At 45.6% G+C, this 16,843-nt stretch overlaps 1 protein-coding gene across 4 annotated transcripts in view; it reads right to left on the reverse strand.

Annotated features, from left to right (window-relative positions):
* Positions 1 to 3,893: 3,893 nt before the first annotated feature.
* The window catches only part of LOC116842698, a 287,750-nt gene continuing 274,800 nt past the window's right edge, over positions 3,894 to 16,843 (reverse strand). For 2 of the 4 annotated variants that reach the window (XM_032812262.1, XM_032812265.1), the window contains exons 4-5: positions 6,777 to 6,868; positions 3,894 to 4,531 (exon numbers count right to left, since the gene is read on the reverse strand). In XM_032812262.1, coding sequence (XP_032668153.1) covers positions 6,852 to 6,868 — 17 coding nt within the window. In that variant the 3' untranslated portion in view covers positions 3,894 to 4,531; positions 6,777 to 6,851. Of the gene's footprint in view, positions 4,532 to 5,058; positions 6,097 to 6,776; positions 6,869 to 16,843 lie in introns of all 4 variants that reach the window. The other 2 variants (XM_032812264.1, XM_032812263.1) reach the window with 2 other exon arrangements.

Here is a 16,843-nt window from a genome sequence, read left to right on the forward strand (position 1 = left end):
TTCTCCTTCCAGAAAAGAAAGAGAGAGAGAGAAGGAGCAAGAGATACTTGCATCCGAATTGACTAGCGATATTCGAGATTGTTATTAATAGAGAAGATCGAAATCGAGCTAATAAAACTGCCCACGACGTGCAGCGTCTATCATATGAAGGTTTATCGAGGAGCGCGTAAATACAAACGAGTCACGCGTGCGAAAGAGTGAGAGAGAGCGGCATCAATGACGCGCGCGCGCAAAATCGGCTAAAATTAATGCTCAAATTCCGTACCGTCTTTAGGACGTTAACACTCCTCCCGTTTTAGTGAGGGGGAGGGAGGGAGAGGCAGAAAGAGAGAAAAAGAGAGTTCTGAACGTGTGTCATTCCTCACCGTAGCTCAACACGTTCGTTGCCACAGTGTATTTGGAGAATTCTCCGCGTTTCATTCTTTTTCCAAGTAATTGTGTAGCAGACTTAAGCCTGTATCAATCGCTGAAGCTTGCCTCGTGATGCTCAGATTCTTTTATTCAGAATTAGGACCAAGTTTCTCTCTCAGTTGAATTATACGATATATGTGACATTCATATTTGTAATTAAAAATTCCCATCCATCTCTGAATTCAAATATCTGAATTCTCACTTGAAGTTTTGCATAGTAACTACATCATGTGAGAAAAGAAATATATGAGAAATAAAAAATATCTATTCGGTGGGGATATAACATATTTGCTTAAATAATCTGTTTTTTACTTAAATAGAATAAACAGTGCTTCCGTGAAAAGCTAAAGTCCCAAAAGGATCTATATAAAAGAATCTATATTTTATATTTAAAAGACATTTTACATTAATGTAAGTAAATATATTTTACTAATACCCATCGAATAAGTATTTTGTATTTTTCAGATATTTCCTCTCCTAGTGTATTAATACGGGCCTTAGTCTGATAATATCGACATGAAAAATAATTTTGCCGTCACATATGTGACGCTGGTAGCGCAATCGTTAAAAATACATTACCAAAATATCGATCGAGCAATCGATTCCGTATAAACGCGTCCCACACTCGGTCGCTTTTCAAACACACGTGCCGCGCGTCAATGTCTCTCGCGCGGCATCGTCGCGCCGCTTTCATTTCGAAGGTGCGCATCGTTTCGCGGTTCCTCGCGACGGCCTCTCTCCAAAGTGCACATCGCATAAAACCGCTCTCTCTTTCTCTCTCTCTCTCTCTCTCTTTCTCTCTGTGTTCGTTCGGAGCCACTCGTAAATGCGATGCACGTAAAACGGAGCTGCCGGAGCGCGCGCACCCGAGAGCGAGTTCACAGTAAAATAATCGCTCAAGGTCCGCGGTGGCGTTGCACCCGGCCGGTCAGGGCTTCCACAACCGTACTGTTTACATCGCATACATGCGCGCCGGCTGCATCGTTCGAGAGCAGTCCGCGTTTCTCTTTCTCTCTCCTTCTCTCTCTCTCTGTCTCTCTCTTTCTCCCTCAGGCTCTCTCCGTTTCCCTTTCCCGCTTTCCTCTCATCCATCTCTCTCTTCCTCTCTCGACGCACGCGCGACTGCATTTATATGCATGTGCAACTCGGTTGCATCGCGGTCACCGCTTCGGTAGCGGTGACAAGTATAACACGCGCTTTGCGACACACGCGGCCGCACACGCCCGGGTTCCGATTGAACATTCTAGCACGCTGGCATTGCCGATGGACACGTGTGTTACGATGGTGCAAATAATCGGAGGGCGCGCGCGGCCGAAGGAGATACGTCCGATACGTCTGCACGTGGATAAACGGACCACTCCCCCTCTCCCTGCCGCCTTCCTCTGTCACTATCTTTATCTATCGCTGCCGCGAGCCGAGCCGAGTTGTAACTCAAAATACTAAATCTTTCGGTACGGCTCATTAAAGACTCAGTGTCGTAAATCGAGCGTTTCCTTGACAGTTTCAACAGCGTGCTCGGGAAGAGAGATCCTCGCGCGGCAGAATGGATAATAAAGACTGAGGCAGAGTTAAGGCAAGTATAGCATAGACGCGCGTTGGTCTAGTCTAATTCAACGTTGAACTGCTGCAGATGAGATACACGTGTTGTGAGCGTGCCGAGAAGATCGAAGGGACCAGAGGCTCGAGAGGACGGATGCTGAACGTTCCTTGCATTCGATCGTTGAGGAGGAATTAGACTTGTGACATATGAATATTAGAAATTATATTATATTGTATTATATTACACCATATTGTATGTTCTGTATATATTACATTGAATAAAAATATAGATAACAATCTCTCTCAAACAAATTTTTTGTATTCGTATCACATAATTTCTCTCATTACGTTCCTCACGTATCGAAATGCTAAAATTGACAAAATAAAAATGAGTAAAATCGAAAAAACTAAAAGGATTTAGCAAGTTTTCAAAATTCCCGCCAAAAAATTGAACTCGCTTTACTTGTCATATTCTTCTGATGCCGAAAGTTTGAGTTATCTCTTCTTTCATCATGTTCTCCTGATACCAAAATGCGAAAGTCGACAAAACTGAAATGTGGAAAATCGAGGAAACTGAAATTTTCAAATTTCAAGTTTCCCGCCGAAAGTTCAGGTTACCTCTTCTCTCATCATGTTTTCCTAATATTAGAATATAAATCCAAATTAGCTTTTATACAACAATTAATAGATTTATATCAACAGAATGTAATGAGTAAAAAGTGGAGTATTTAAAAACTAATTCAAGTAGTATAGATCAACGTCCAGTGAGGTATTCAAAGTTTTTCAATTTTCTAAATTGGACGGATCTTGACAGGAAAGTATTTAGAGAAAGTGAGGGATTTAAATAAAAACTATTTTGTTTTAATATTATATTTATTGTTTGTCAATGTAATACATTTTTACACGATATAATTAAATAGTATTAAATTTTATATGTGTCTATTACGATACAATACAATACAAAACAATGAAATAAAATACAATACAAAATATTATATGATATCATTCTGAAAACTTAACAAAGGAGGGCTGAAAAGAGGGGCGTCCGATTCGTTATCGCGCAATCAAGTGATAGCGAAGACAAAGCGTGATGACGCTAAACTATACCTAACTGACGTGTATACACGCTCGCGTATCAAGAACTCTTCACGGTTGAAGTGTCTACGGGGCCTAGGTTATTCGCGGGCCGATGTGCAACATTAGAAGAGCATGTGCCAAAGAGAAATACGACGGAGCACGTGCACTCGTCCACAGTAGCCTTCCGCTTATCTATATCCGCGATCTGTACGACGCGTAACCGGTCGATTGCGAGAGGAAGAGAGAGAAAGGGTAGGAGAGGGATGGGTGAGAGAACGACGCGAGTTCGGTTTTGAAAATTTCGCTAAAACAAACACGTTGCGGCAATTTACGCGCGCGCGCGCGCACACGTTGCACAATCGCTCGACGCGCTAATCCAAGCGCGTTAGCTGCAACGCGTGTTTTACGATTGCGAGTTGCACGATTTATGTCAACCGTCGATGATCGTTATCGCGCGTAGCGTTATTTCTTAACGACGCCGTCGTCGACCGTGTAATCCGCCCGTGTATTGCGCGGAGCACTTTGTGTCCTTGGTAATCGTTTCTCTCGCGTGTTAGCTTTTCGGATTTATGCGCATTTTGACGCGCGACTCGCAGTTATTTTCCTCGACCGCGGCCACGCGGCTGGAGCGATTTGCGAAACGCGCGACTTTCGTGGATTTCCCTCGCAACGAGTCCTGCGATTACGCGTAGATGTAGCAACGGACGCGAAATCAGACAGGATTGCTCTGGCCAATCTCATGAGCTCTACAAGTTATCCTTTCATTTGACCCGAGCAAGTCTTGAAATTACTCTTCTCTCTTTCGGTATGGTTTTCCGCTCGAGAAAATCGTGTCTCCTACGATGAAGGGAATTATGTAAGGCGACCAGATGTCCCTCTTTTCCTAGAATAGTCCCGGTTCTTCGTTCTTTGTCCCGGATTTTTTCAAATGTTATCCGGCACACCGATTTGTTCCGGATTCGACCAAACTGGTCCAAACTCCCGCTTTATTCCGGTTTGAAGGATATCTAAAACCTTTCTGACAAAGAAACTTTTCTCAAAGAAACTTCCTCGAGAGAATTTACAACTCTAGTAAATATAGTAGCTTGCTTTTCCTTAATTTTAAGTAAGAATAACAATAGTTTTGTCTTAACAATAGTTTCTATTTTTACTGTATGCAAGTCTTCATTGTTGTTAAATTATATTTTATGTATCTGAATAAAATATTTTGTGTTTTATACACATACATACGTATACATACATCGATATTTGGGGCTGGGAAATCTAGTCATTTTAATTATGTCGTAATTGAAAAATAATTCCCGCAACCATCAAGAGATGATGTCGAGTCGCGAGTGTCACGATCGGTTTCGCGAGCTCGCGACCACACAAGCCGAACGAGCTCTCTCGTCGTGTCTGCCTCGCGCGTCCTCATGCGTTTCTAATCGCCCTCGTCTGAACTCGTTGGTGGAGACGAGCGCGCAACGAGACCAGTAAGCCCGGTTGTATGCTGCTGTCTCGTACACTGGAAAAAAAAATTTGATATCTGTCACTATAATCACACAATAAGAGCATTATGATTGGGAGGACCATTTTTGTAACATTAGTGATAATAATTTGTGCATTGCAATTAAACTCATTTCTTACTGAAACGACAAGAAGATGGCGCCAAAAATAACAATAATTTTTAGTGAGATTAACCATTTTATTCCTTCAGATTAACCATTTTATTCCTTCAGATTAACCATTTTTTCCTTCAGCGTATCGTGTCGACGAAACGAGATCGATCCCTTGTAGGCTGCGGGCGACACGGACGAGATACGTATCTGCGCTCCTGGCCGAGCAGGTTCGTCGTCGTCGACGACGACGGCGGTTAGTAGGTAGGTTGGTAGGTAAGTGAGAAGATAGGCGGGTAGGTGTAGGTAGGTAGGTAGTTATGCGTAGGTAGGCAGGCGAAAAGGCAGAGATAGGCGAGCGAGCTTGCAAGCAGGCACAAGCAGGTAGTCAGGCAGACGTACGGACAAGCAGGTAAGGACGTTGTCAGACAGGTACCTTCACAAGCGGCCAGACAGACGGTCGCGGACAGCTGTATGGATGTATCGGCGGCGGCCCGATGCTTGAACAGAAAAGATTGCAGCCGCCGTTGCCGCTGCTGACCAGGAACGGAGGCGGAGGAATAGGGGGCGAGGAGCGTCCAGGGAAACGTAAGGAAACGCGGCATGATCGCTTTCCCGCGGGAGAAAACGTGTGCGTCGCGCAGAGGACACGTTGGAAAAAAAAATGCCGCTGGTATTAGCGAGAGTAGCGGAATAATTATAGCCGCGTCAACCGACTCGCTCGAGGACTCTTACGCTCGAATTTCGGCCGCCGATGTTTGCACGCCGGGCGAAACTACGCGCGATAGTCGCATTGGTATCACTAAATATAACTGGCGCGATTTACGCGCCTCGTTCCCGATGCAGCGCGGCGCGCGTGGCGCTTAAAGGTCGAGAGCGCGCGCGGACGCGTCGGTGGACATGTGCCTGGCGAGCGTCGCGAAACGGGTTACGCGAGGAAATTTCATTGCCGCAATTTTCGGAACATCGATGCGCCGTTTAAAATTTTGCTGTGTCTCTGTGCGAAATTGGCTTCGTTTCTAGAGAAATTTGCCGTGTGTTCCTTGGCAAGATAGATTTTGCTGACACAACTTTGCTCCCTCCACTGTTGAGAACATAATAAAATTGAGAAGAATTTATACAAACGAAAAAAACTATAATATCCTCTCAGTGCAAAAAGAGCGTTCAGCATACGCGCGACTATAATTGCGTAATGAAATAATTATGGTCATAATTATTTCATTGTGCAATTAAGTTTCATTTTTTCTAATGTGTGAACATCCAGAATTTTTACTCCGCGATCCGTTTCTTTCTCGTCATATTCATGAACGGAGACGAATGAACTGTTGGAGCAATTCGAAGGAGAAAGGAACGGAGAAAGGAAGGTTCTTATCCGGTCTTTTCCGAGACTCGGGACAGCCGGTGATCCTATTAGACGCACTGCGACTTCCGGGACCTCTCGCTGCGGCTTCAAGTCCGCCGCGAGTCAGTGAGGCTGCGAGAGAGAAAGAGAGTGAGACGGTGCATCGTTTCCGAAAGATTTTGCATGCCGAACCGCCATTAAATCCGTTGCACCGTGTCGAGGTGATTTTTGCGCGGATATTTTTAGTGTTTCGTCCTTCGTCCCGCATCGGGGTTCAAGGCTCTCTCACTCTCTTTCTCTCTCTTCTTCCCGTTCTTGCGAGCTCCCTCTTCTCGAGTCTGTACCTTTCCCTCCTCCCTCGCGCCAACATCACGCCGCGAATCCTCGTTCTCTCTCTCTTTCCTCGTCCTACCGCCAATTTATCTCCGTTTCTCTCTTTCCATCGCGCATATACTCCGCCACGGCCAGTTTCGCGGCCACGAAGTTGCACCGCATCCGAGAGAGGAGCGAGCGAGCGAGAGAGAGAGAAAGAGAGAGAGAGGATCCGTTGCATCCGCGCGCATCTCCTCCGACTCCTTGCGCTCGCGAAAATTTCGAGACTATTCTCGGCGGCCGGTTCTCCCTGCCTCGATACAGAGACAGGGTCTGTCTTACTTCTAAGTAAACTAGAAATCTGCTCAAGACGCGTACACGAAGCCGAAATAACAAATATGCAGCAGATATACTATCTATACGAAATCTTCATTTTATAATTACTGACGGTAGTGTTATCTATTCTCTATTTAATATCTAACATATAAAAATATATGTACTTAGTTTCTGGCTCCTAGTTTGATCCTGGGTCCTTTGTAGATTTGTCTCCGACCTTTCGCGAGCACTTTACATCTTCAAAGTAAGGAATAACCTGAAACAAACATAATTGATTGATCGATTAATTTAATTAAACGGGAATATGTCACTTTGGCACACAAGAAACAATGTAAAGTACAAAAAACGAGAAACAAAAGGAAAAATAAAATTATATATATATATATATATATATATATATATATATATATATATATATATATTATATATATATATGATTTTATTTTTCATATCTCTTGCATATATAAAATATGTGAACATATATACGTTTTTTTCTAAGTGAATGATATTTTTGAAGCGTTTGCTAAGTATACATAGACTGTTGAATAACATTTCACTCGGTGAGAGAGAGAAGAAGAGAGAAAGAAAGAGAGAGAAAGAGAAAGTGCGTTCAGTTCCCGACTGCGAAGAAACGCATCGATATGCTTCATATTTTTTTAATTTCCTTACTTACAGTTTTCCCCCCGAAAGGATCGCGCTTGTGCATTTTCGCTGTTTCGGGTGTATCTCTTTAAGTCAAATGACTGCGCGAGTTGATCTCGTGCACAGAGCGAGTATCGCGCGTTACGCTCGGCAGCGAAAAGCCTCGGTTGCGGGAGGTCAGGCACGATAGCTTTTTATAGGACTCTCCGATTTTCTCTCTTTCTCTCTCTCTTTCTGTACCGCACTCCCACGCTTCGCGTCTCTGCTGTCTTTCCGTCTTGCGTTCCCCCTCATATCGGTAGTGGTTCAAGATGAGTTTGCGACGCGCATCACGGAGATCCGCGAGATCCCAGCATCCACCGGCGGCTACCGGTCGTTTTGTTCCTTTTCTCGCCCCGCGCGTTTACTACCCGAGCCACTCTCTTTTCGTCCTGCTCTCATATCCGCCGCTTGCCTTGCCGCTACGTACACGGTGTTGCGAGCTCTTCCGTCCGCGAGGAGTCGGGGACTTCTGCCACGAGAGGAACGAATCCCGAAGTCGTTTCTCTCCTCCCGCCGAGATCTCATTAAGCGTTATGCGCTCTCGCGAGCGCTGCGCCGCTCGACTTTCGAGCACGTTCGTAATTAAGAATTTCAGAGAGCGCGCGCGAGTAATGAGTGAATAAGGGACACGGTGATTTCGGCGAGAAAACATCGAGAGCATTGCGCAATTCGCCGGGAACCAAAAAGGAATCGAAGGAAACCCTGGATATTCAGCTTCGCTGTGTATGCGGGAGACACAAGTAGAGCCGCAACTCGGGCCCGTTAATGCGGACTCGTTACCAGCGTCTGCACTTTCATCCCGAAGAGCGATTTTCAGTTCGCTCGCAAATGCTATCTCGCGAGCCGAGAAGCAACGGTCGAGCAAAAACCATCTCATCCGGCGATAATTTTATTTTTATCGACGTTTCCACTTTTCTCACCAGTTACGATATTACGGGTCGACTCTTTCCTCGGTCTCTCCTCCCTCTCTCTCTCTCTCTCTCTCTCTCTCTCTCTCTCTCTCTCTCTCTCTCTCTCTGTATGTTCCTTTCTCGGCGCCCACGCCGCAACGAAGAAGCGAGAAGAGGATCGTGTCCCTTTCCCGTGGTTTACAGCCGCGTTTTCTCCGAGTCTTTGACTTCGTTTTTACGGATCTTCGCCGTCGCCCGTGGGCGCGTACATGCGAGCCGACCGCGGGGAACTAGTATAACCGCTATTTCGCAGGAGATAGATGGAATGACTTCTGGAAATCTCGTTATCTCCCTTGCGCTTAATCCTGCGCAAGGCGCACAGATTACAATACGTAACGATCTCTTTAATCTCTCTCCTCTCTTGATTTACGCGGCGGCTCTGCGCGCGACGGAAATACGTCGGTGAACTTCGAACGCCTTGGATTAACGCCCGTCGACGACGACGGCGACGGCACGCACACGTGCACGAGCCGCGACACCCGCGAGTATAAATCATCTCGACTCGATAATGTGATGTATAATAACGCGGATATAAATATTCACTCTCCTGTACAACCGGAGGTGTACCAGTCAAACTGTCCAGTTGAATTTCTTCAGTCGCGTGTTCTTCCACGCGACGACCGTGTAATATCCTTTCGACGTTTACGCTTGTAATTAGGACACGTAAATGCGAATAATTAACGGGATATAATTATATATTATTGAGCTTCGTCGGATGCTTTTTTTGCGACAGAATAATCGATGGGACTCTTCGATACACAGCGATTCGCAGTAAGAGAAGAAAAATGAGACTAATTCGATTAAAATCTTAATCATTCTCAAAGTCAATTCTATTCTCTTTCTTGTTTCAACATAAAGTAAATATAGTTTCAATAAGCGTTATTATCATTAATATTACAGTGACACTTATTACACGGAGAGAATTTTATAAGAAAAATTACTATAGAATTTCTATAGAATTACTATAGAATTTCGTAACTGAGGAATAGATCGACATTCTGCAGTGATTCATTATCCTTTCATTTCATATGTGTTATTTATATCTTAGGAAACGAAATTTATTATATTCTTTAGTAGAACAGGCCCTATTGGCAGTCTGCTTTTTTGTATTACTAAAGAGAGAAACATAATAATAAACTTAGTAAATTTTACATAATATAATATATTAATATAATATATTTCTATTAGAATAATAATAAAATTATAATACAATAATAATAAGTAATATAATAATAAAATTTAATTAATAAAATTCTAAACAAAGGAATTTATTTGGAAAAAACTGATAATATTCCTTCCGTACGCTGAAATGGTTTCATGACTATAATTACTTCTTTGTGCAACTATAGTCACAAATACCGTACACTCTTTGATGTCAACGCGGACGTGAGTCCGTCAAGTTTGACGGGAAACGTGGAAAAATGCAGGCGGAAAATTTCGGAGGTGCGAGAGAACGGCGCGCGTCCTCGACGACGTGAGATCCACGGAGTCCTGGCGGCGGTCCCTCACGAAAGCGCGGACAGATATCCGGCGGCCCGAATAAATATTTAGTGTTTACTTATTTGAGGCGGGCGAATGCGCGCGGCGACACGACACGATGATAATGGACGCGGCGCGCTCCGTTTTGAGCCGCGCACCGCGACGCAGGTGCAAAGCATTTGAGCAAACTCCGTGCCGACCGGCCAGCCAGCCAGCCAGCCGACCTGAGTCCTGGCCCGACAATGGAATCAGGATAAGAGCGTCGGGACGACGGGCCCGTCGCACGTCCCCGTTACGGTCGCGTGCAAACAGCGTGCAAACAGCGCGCGCGCACCTCACCGTACAAATAATTAATTCTGAATTTTTATAACTGATTAAGATAAGTGATTAATTATATAAGATAATATATAACACTTTGCAATTGTAATATATAATTAAGAATTAGAGATGTTGTGTAACGATATATAAGACGTTCAGTCTCGACGTTTACGTCGGAGACACGACGTGAAGGTGAGCGAAGAACTTTTTAGTTCAGTTGCAAAGCAGTTTATAAAATCATTTATGAAATCATGAATATGGAGGAATGATATCGCACGCTCTGTGTGTTATTCGCGAATGGAAATCCAGGCTCTATCGTGATTTTCCATCGAGGATCCGGGTTCGTTAGAATCCACCGAACGCGGCGCGCGGCCGCGCAACCCCGCGGTGATTACTCTCGTTTCGAAAGCGGCACCTTGATCGCGCTTTTCCAGACGCGAGCGCGCGCGCTTTGTTCCGAGACCCCAGGAGAACGCGACGCGGGAATACGAGAGACCGGGGGCAGGAGGCCGTGAGCGGGGGAGGAGCGAGGATGAAGAGGCGAGAGAGGCACCACGTCGTAGAGTATCCTTGGCGCGAGCCCACCGCGGGACACGAGCCGAACGAACGAACGTATGGTAATGGCATTTTCCTTTAGCGAGCACGCCAGTCGGAACGATCGGTACGATTTCGAGGCCGGCGATGATTCGTCGTTACCGGAATCGTACGCCGCTCCGACGAAGGTCGCTCGATCTCTCGAATCAAACGCCGTCCCTGAATGGCGAACGATAACGTCAGAGAGGCACAGTGTGCACACTCGGGAGAGAGAGAGAGAGAGAGAGAGAGAGAGAGAGAGAGAGAGAGAAAGAAAGAAAGAGAGAGAGGGGGAGAGAGGGAGAGAGCAGCAGATCCGAAGCGTGAGATAAATGTCGGAGACCTCCGTGGCGGCGGAGGAGCCGACTGACGTCGGATGACGTGGCTTCGTTAGCACCGCGATACGTGCACAGCCGAATAATAGTGATCGCGCTGTAATCGCGATACTTCTCATTATGAAATATATACAGGCCGCGCGCACACATGCTGCACGGTGCGGCGCGGAGCGCTCGAGAATGGCTCGTCGTTATTGACGCTGACAGATGCATCGTATGTCGTGCACTCTGAACGCCTACGAACTCGAGTATCACACAAGAAATATCTAAGTATAATATTTTTATCCGAATAAAGTTATTTAAAGAGATTTAAAGGAGCGATTAAAGAGAGAAAACGTACCTCTCTCTCTCTCTCTCTCTCTCTCTCTCTCTCTCTCTCTCTGCAAAAGCGTACGCCCTGCTCTTGGATCATCCTTGAGTGAATTTAACGTTTGCGGTCGCTTCTGAGGAGAGACACTCGTCGCGATTATTTAAGATTAAAGGAGAGCAGATTCTCCACGAATTCCATGAAGCGATTTTCGTCGAGAATACGCGAAAAGAATCGTGAAAGGGAGAAAGGAGGGGGTAATTTTCGTCACGGACGAATTGCGGGCACGTTTTGGTGAACGAGTAAAATCTGAGAAAGACTGAAAACGGCTCGTAACCCGAGCTGTGCCGCACAGTTCCCACAGCACACATTCTTTACGATCCCGAACAAATTTCCCGTTTTGTATTAGGGAACGGTGGAGAACATTTTTTGCAACACAGAACCCAGTTTTTCCAAGGCCGGTGAGCACATTATTTATCTCTTCATTCGGCCCGAGACAGCACAATACAATATACAATGAAAATATATATCGAAATTTTTCTTTTCTGCTGAGGCTCCCCTGCTTCACGAGGTTTTCAATATCTTTTATGGTAAATATCTCATAGGATCGAACAACGGGATTTAAAACAAACAACACATTTCTTCGTCCTAATCTGTGAAGAAGGCATTCTTCGAGTGAATGCAGAGGAGAAAAAGCATTCGTTCACGTAAAATGAAAAATGCGAAGTGAAAAATAAAAAAAGAAATAGAAAAGCGAAGAAGAAAAAAATATCAAAATAAATGTCAAGGAAACGTTTGCGCAGAGTGCAGAGCGGAATGGAAATGAGAAGCATTCGACTAAATAAATTTACAATTATACTGATGTCATTACGCTCTCTAACGAAGAGGAAGAAAAAGGGAGATCAGGAGGAAGAGAGAAAAAGAGAGAGAGAGAGAGAGAGAGAGGTGGGTCTGCCGCGATTCCTTTTACCGGGGAATACTTACATATAGCACGATCGGGGGCAACGGTTGTTCCAAGGTCTCGAGTTCGAGCTCTCGGGTTCAGCGCGAGCAGCTCGCGTTACCACGCTTCCACCCGCGAAAGAGCAGCCTCCGTTCTTAGAATAGTTGGCAGCTCTCCCGTGCGCGCGCTTGACATCTCGCTCGGCCTTCGCCTCGGTCGCGAAATCGACACGAGCCGGAGGTGTAAAGTGACCGGGGCCGGGGAGCGCGCGCGGGCCTCGAGATCGCACTCGCTAAAGCGCTATGTGCGCACACCTCCCACCTATTGCGCACGAGCGCAATGGACCTCCGTGCACCTCGTGTGAAGCCGCTCCGGAGAAGAGAAACGCAGTGCAGCCGAATTTGATTGGGCTTCCTGTGCGCGGAATGATCTTCCGCCCGGTAGGAGGAGAAGAGAAGAGGGCGAGAAGAAATGAGCTTAAATGGCAATTCTTAACACGACAAGCTTAAGGATTCACGCAAATACTCCGGTGAGATACCGCAAATTTCATCTCGGGACTGGCACGTCTCTCTTCGAGATATTTCCTAAACGCGAAGGAAGCAACTCGCCAGCGCGCGTTTCCGATTGTGAAAACGAGACGATCGACGATTCCCGAGAAATTGACGATTTCGCGAAAGATGTATTGCCCGTACAGTCTCTGCAAAAAGTAACTAGAAATGAAGAACGATACTTTAATGTTTCTCTTTTCTATATTTAAAGTTCTATATTTAAGTTTGGTATATACGTATGTATGTACTAAATAATTAAATAACAACATATTTTCAACATCACATTTTTATAGTTTATTTTACATTACCTCTTTTTTTTTTAATTTTTATCTCTATAAAATTTTATATACATTATTTTGAATACTTTTCAAATACGTGTACACAAAAATTGAGACTTCTGACATCACATTAATTTCTGTCATCACTTTAATTATCTTTTTTTTACTAAAGATGGCAATATAGTATTTTCATAATAGTACAGTTTGAGTAGCAGGATAACGTCAAATAACAGTATCATTGACGTTAGAGACGTCATTGCAACGTCATTTGACGTCAACGTGTTCGCTGGACTTGCACTTTAAGATGCAATAGCTTTCAATCGAGGCTCTTAATCAACGTCGAATTGTTTCTGGTCACCTTTGGACGCAATGTAGATTAATCACTCATTTTTGCAACATTTCTTTTCATTATATTTTTGAGATGTAGGCAATACCCTTTCAAGGTAAATCGTCGGTCATTCTTCTCGAACGCATCTATCTTCCGCGGAGATCGCGGGCGTGTACGTCTGCGTTGTCATACGTATATACTTATTAAGCTAATTACGGTTCATTATCATTTTATCACCCGCGGAGAGTCGCATCGCGACCGTCGCCGTCGTCGTCCGCCGAAGTCGTTCGTCGTCGTCGACGCGACCGTCGCCGGTGCCGCGAGCGAACGGTGACACCGGCGGGGATTTAAAGAAAAAGAAAAAGAGAGAGAAGAGAGAGAGAGAGAGAGAGAGAGAGAGAGAGAGAGAGAAAGAGAGAGAGAGAGAGAGAGACGCGAGGAAACGTCAGCGGCGATCGCATAGAACGACGACGGCCGTGCGGCTGCACTCGGTGGAAGGTGGAGGTGGACGTGGCGATCGAGGTCAATGGTTGGTCCAAGGTCTCTGGTTCGAACTCAAGTTCGACGCAGCGCGCGCGCGCCGCGCGTCGTTTCCTGCCGTAGACAGCCTCCGTTCCTAGAATAGTCGGCGGCGGGCTCCTCTCGGGAGAGCGATCGCTCTCGCGGATCGTCCTTCGGCGTGAAAATCCGGGAAACGTCACCCGCCGCCGGTTTCCGCGATTACCGGCGCAGCGTTGCGAGACGCGCGAAACCGGACGCACCGAGCGCGGAAATCTCTTTTCTCTCTCTGCTTTTCTCCCTCTCGCCCCTCCAACCCCTACCTCTGTTTCATTTCAACTTTTATCTTCACCTCTTTCATTACGAGCTTTTTATAGCGCTAATATATTTTTTACTGCCTCTCTTTAATAGTGTATAAACTCACATTGTCCTTTGCTTTATGAACACTCTTCCATTCATTCGTAATTTTTATTGTTCGTTATCAACACTATTATATTGTGTGCTTTTTAAGCGCTTGAGGGGGGGAGTTATTCCACAAAGCGTACAATAAATTATACTTCTCTCTTCCTTTCTCACTCTCTTTCTCGATAACAATCGCGCCGAGTTTTATTCGTTACGATTCGGTTATCGCGCAGCGCGATAACGATGCGACGGGATTGTAATTTCGCGTAACGGAGGGTAAACATTTTTCTTTTCTCGCAATATGACTAAACGCCGAAAAAAAACCTAGTAACTACAATCGCACAGAGAAATAATTACTAGAAATAGTCTTCTCCACTATTTCTTTCTCTATTGAATTCTACTATAATATCATAATGCAAATAACTTTATATGCATGTTACCACTACCATTATTCGCGTTGGGACAAGCCAAAAGGTTTGCTTGTAGCCGAAAACAATCATAATCTTAGATCAAACATTTGTTTCCCTCGGTGCGACGCACGACTCACGACTTGGAAATAATTCGTGGCTGTGATAAATGACCGCTGATAAATTATTTATCGTTGACGAAGGCGTCTCAGGAGAATCGCGACTTATGGCTTTCAGCGGGACGCCCGCGGGAAGTTGGATTTACGATTCGCGAGCGGAGCAACGCGCCGCGACGCTACTTGTCCGCGGCGCGTCGCAAAAAGCTGCGCGTCCGGGCGCGCGAGTGCATAAATCCGCGCGCGCGTGTCGCAAAAACCGACGGGATTCGTGCGCGCTAAAAAACTGACGTGCGTGCGTGCGTGCGTGCGTTCCCGTTCTCGCTCTCGCTCGAGTTTTCGCGCTCGCGGGGGGGCTCGTAACGCACGAATTACGAGCGGCGCGATGCACACGCGTGTCTGATGAAACGACTCGGTGCGTGCAAACATCATAATCCCACAATAAGATCGCGCCTGATTTATCTACCAATAAAAGCTTATTGGAAACACGTGTTTCGGGGTGCCGCTGCCAAAACCGGTCCGGCCGATGTGATGCGATGCGATGCGACGAGAGGAAAAAGAGAGAAAGACGGACAGAGGGAAAGAGAGGGAGACTGGCTGGGAGAGAGGCGAGGGAGCAAGAAAGGAAGGGAGATACAGAGAGAGAAAGAGAGAACCGTGAATCACGCGAGCGGTTTTAAATCAGACACGGTAAAGTCGTTCCGTTCTGACCTGTGAGTAAGGCACCTTATACTCCAGTGGGACCGATCCACCGCGCGTTGCATCCTTTACATCTCGTTGTCACTTACTTAAAACACCGCTCAACTATCGCCGCTTCAGCCTAACGGCCGACTTATTAATTCGACCGCGATCGGTGCCGTAACGTTATACACACGCCGGCATTGTGTTACAAGTAACATACGTCATACGGTCGTGACAATATCGTCATCAGATGACGACTGCGTGAACCAAAAAGAAATATGACTGCTTTCAGATAACTTACAGAGGAGCACGCGGAGAGAATTTTATAGCAAAAATTAATATGGAAGAGAGAATTTTATAGCAAAAATTAATATGGAAGAGAGAATTTTATAGCAAAAATTAATATGGAAGAGAGAATTTTATAGCAAAATTAATATGGAATTTTGTGACCGAGAAATGAATCGTCATTCAGTGATTCCTTTCGTTTTATTTGTGCTATTTCTGTTCCATAAATTGAGACGCGCTGTCAAAAACATTATTCCAACGGTAAACAGTCTATTTTCTTATTATTAGAACTTCTTATTTAGAAACATGTAGTAAAATCGAGGAGAATTTATCTGAAAAAGAAGCTACAATATTCTCTCTGTGCACTGACTCGACACAACCGCTTGACGCAATTTAATTTACTCCTGATGCAACAATCACTCCTTCAGCCGCTGCATCGAGAAAATTCATAGCGATCGCGGTGCAGTACCGCGTGTACGTGCATTAGCAGCGCGCAATCATAATAAATACTCGCACTCGTCGGCGAAGGGAGAAAAGAATGAGCGGGGGTACGCGGGATGCAGCCGGAATTGAGGGCCAAATGCGATCGACGCGCGAGTCGGCGTTGCCGTGCACGAAGCGCCCATCGCATCGGGGCGCTTTAAGTCCTTCTGGGCTCGAAGGCGTCCAGGCGACGATATATCGATAATGTTATTACCGATAAGGACGCGCGCGAACGTGTCCGACTTACAGAAACGTAACTCGAAGGAGAAGGAAGAGCGGCAAGAGACCACGTCGGTGGTGAAGCGCTCGTTGCAGTTTGCGCCGGCGACGATAACGAGTTGTGTCGTTGCAATTCGACGATATCGCCGCGAGATTACGATAACGAAATCGCCTCGCTATATACCTTCCTACCTACCTACCTACCTACCTACCTACCTACCTACTCGCCGTATCTTGCGGAATACGTCGCGGTATCACCCGTCGCCTCGAATGCGTTCCTGTCATCCGCGATCGCAGAGATGAACTCGCCGATAGATGCACCGAGAGCAATTCACGAGAGAGAGACAGAAAGAGAGAGAGAGAGAGAGAGAGAGAGAGAGAGAGAGAGAGAGAGAGA

Source organism: Odontomachus brunneus, unplaced genomic scaffold (assembly GCF_010583005.1).
Source record: "Odontomachus brunneus isolate Ranch 3 - 2012 unplaced genomic scaffold, Obru_v1 Obru_scaffold_026, whole genome shotgun sequence".
NCBI lineage: Eukaryota > Metazoa > Arthropoda > Insecta > Hymenoptera > Formicidae > Odontomachus > Odontomachus brunneus.